This window comes from Buceros rhinoceros, unplaced genomic scaffold (genome assembly GCF_000710305.1).
Source record: "Buceros rhinoceros silvestris isolate BGI_N320 unplaced genomic scaffold, ASM71030v1 scaffold30535, whole genome shotgun sequence".
NCBI classification, from domain to species: domain Eukaryota; kingdom Metazoa; phylum Chordata; class Aves; order Bucerotiformes; family Bucerotidae; genus Buceros; species Buceros rhinoceros.
In genome coordinates this window covers 2,138-2,482 of record NW_010415069.1, presented here as the reverse complement: position 1 = coordinate 2,482, position 345 = coordinate 2,138, and the positions used below count along the sequence as shown (strand labels likewise).

At 60.3% G+C, this 345-nt stretch overlaps 1 protein-coding gene across 1 annotated transcript in view; it reads right to left on the bottom strand.

Moving 5' to 3' along the window:
* Nucleotides 1-345, bottom strand: part of PUS3 (pseudouridylate synthase 3) — a gene marked incomplete at both ends in the record, with an annotated part of 3,180 nt that overhangs the window by 748 nt on the left and 2,087 nt on the right. The window contains one exon of the mRNA XM_010137300.1: nucleotides 87-344. Coding sequence (XP_010135602.1) covers nucleotides 87-344 — 258 coding nt within the window. The remainder of the gene's footprint in view (nucleotides 1-86; nucleotide 345) is intronic.

Below are 345 nucleotides of genomic sequence, written 5' to 3'. Positions count from 1 at the left end.
AATATTTGTTTGAGATGGAGAAACCCAAAATCTTTATGGATGCCTCCCCAAGGCAGCCTGGGAGGGTTTCCCTGAGCTCCCCGCACCTGTACTGCGGCTTGCGGGGGTTCTTCTCCACGTCCAGCAGCTCGTCGATGACCTCCGGGCTCTCCATCCGCTGCCCGATGAGGAAGAGGATGGCCATCATGCAGCGCACCTGGTGGTAGAGGAAGGCCTGGCCCGTCACTTCGAACTGGTACAGGCGGAAGGGATCCTGCGACCCCAGCTCTTCTCCTCCTCCCTCTGCCCACGTCACGCTGGCGCTGAGGATGGTCCTCTGGAAGTTGACCACCCCATTGGCCACGT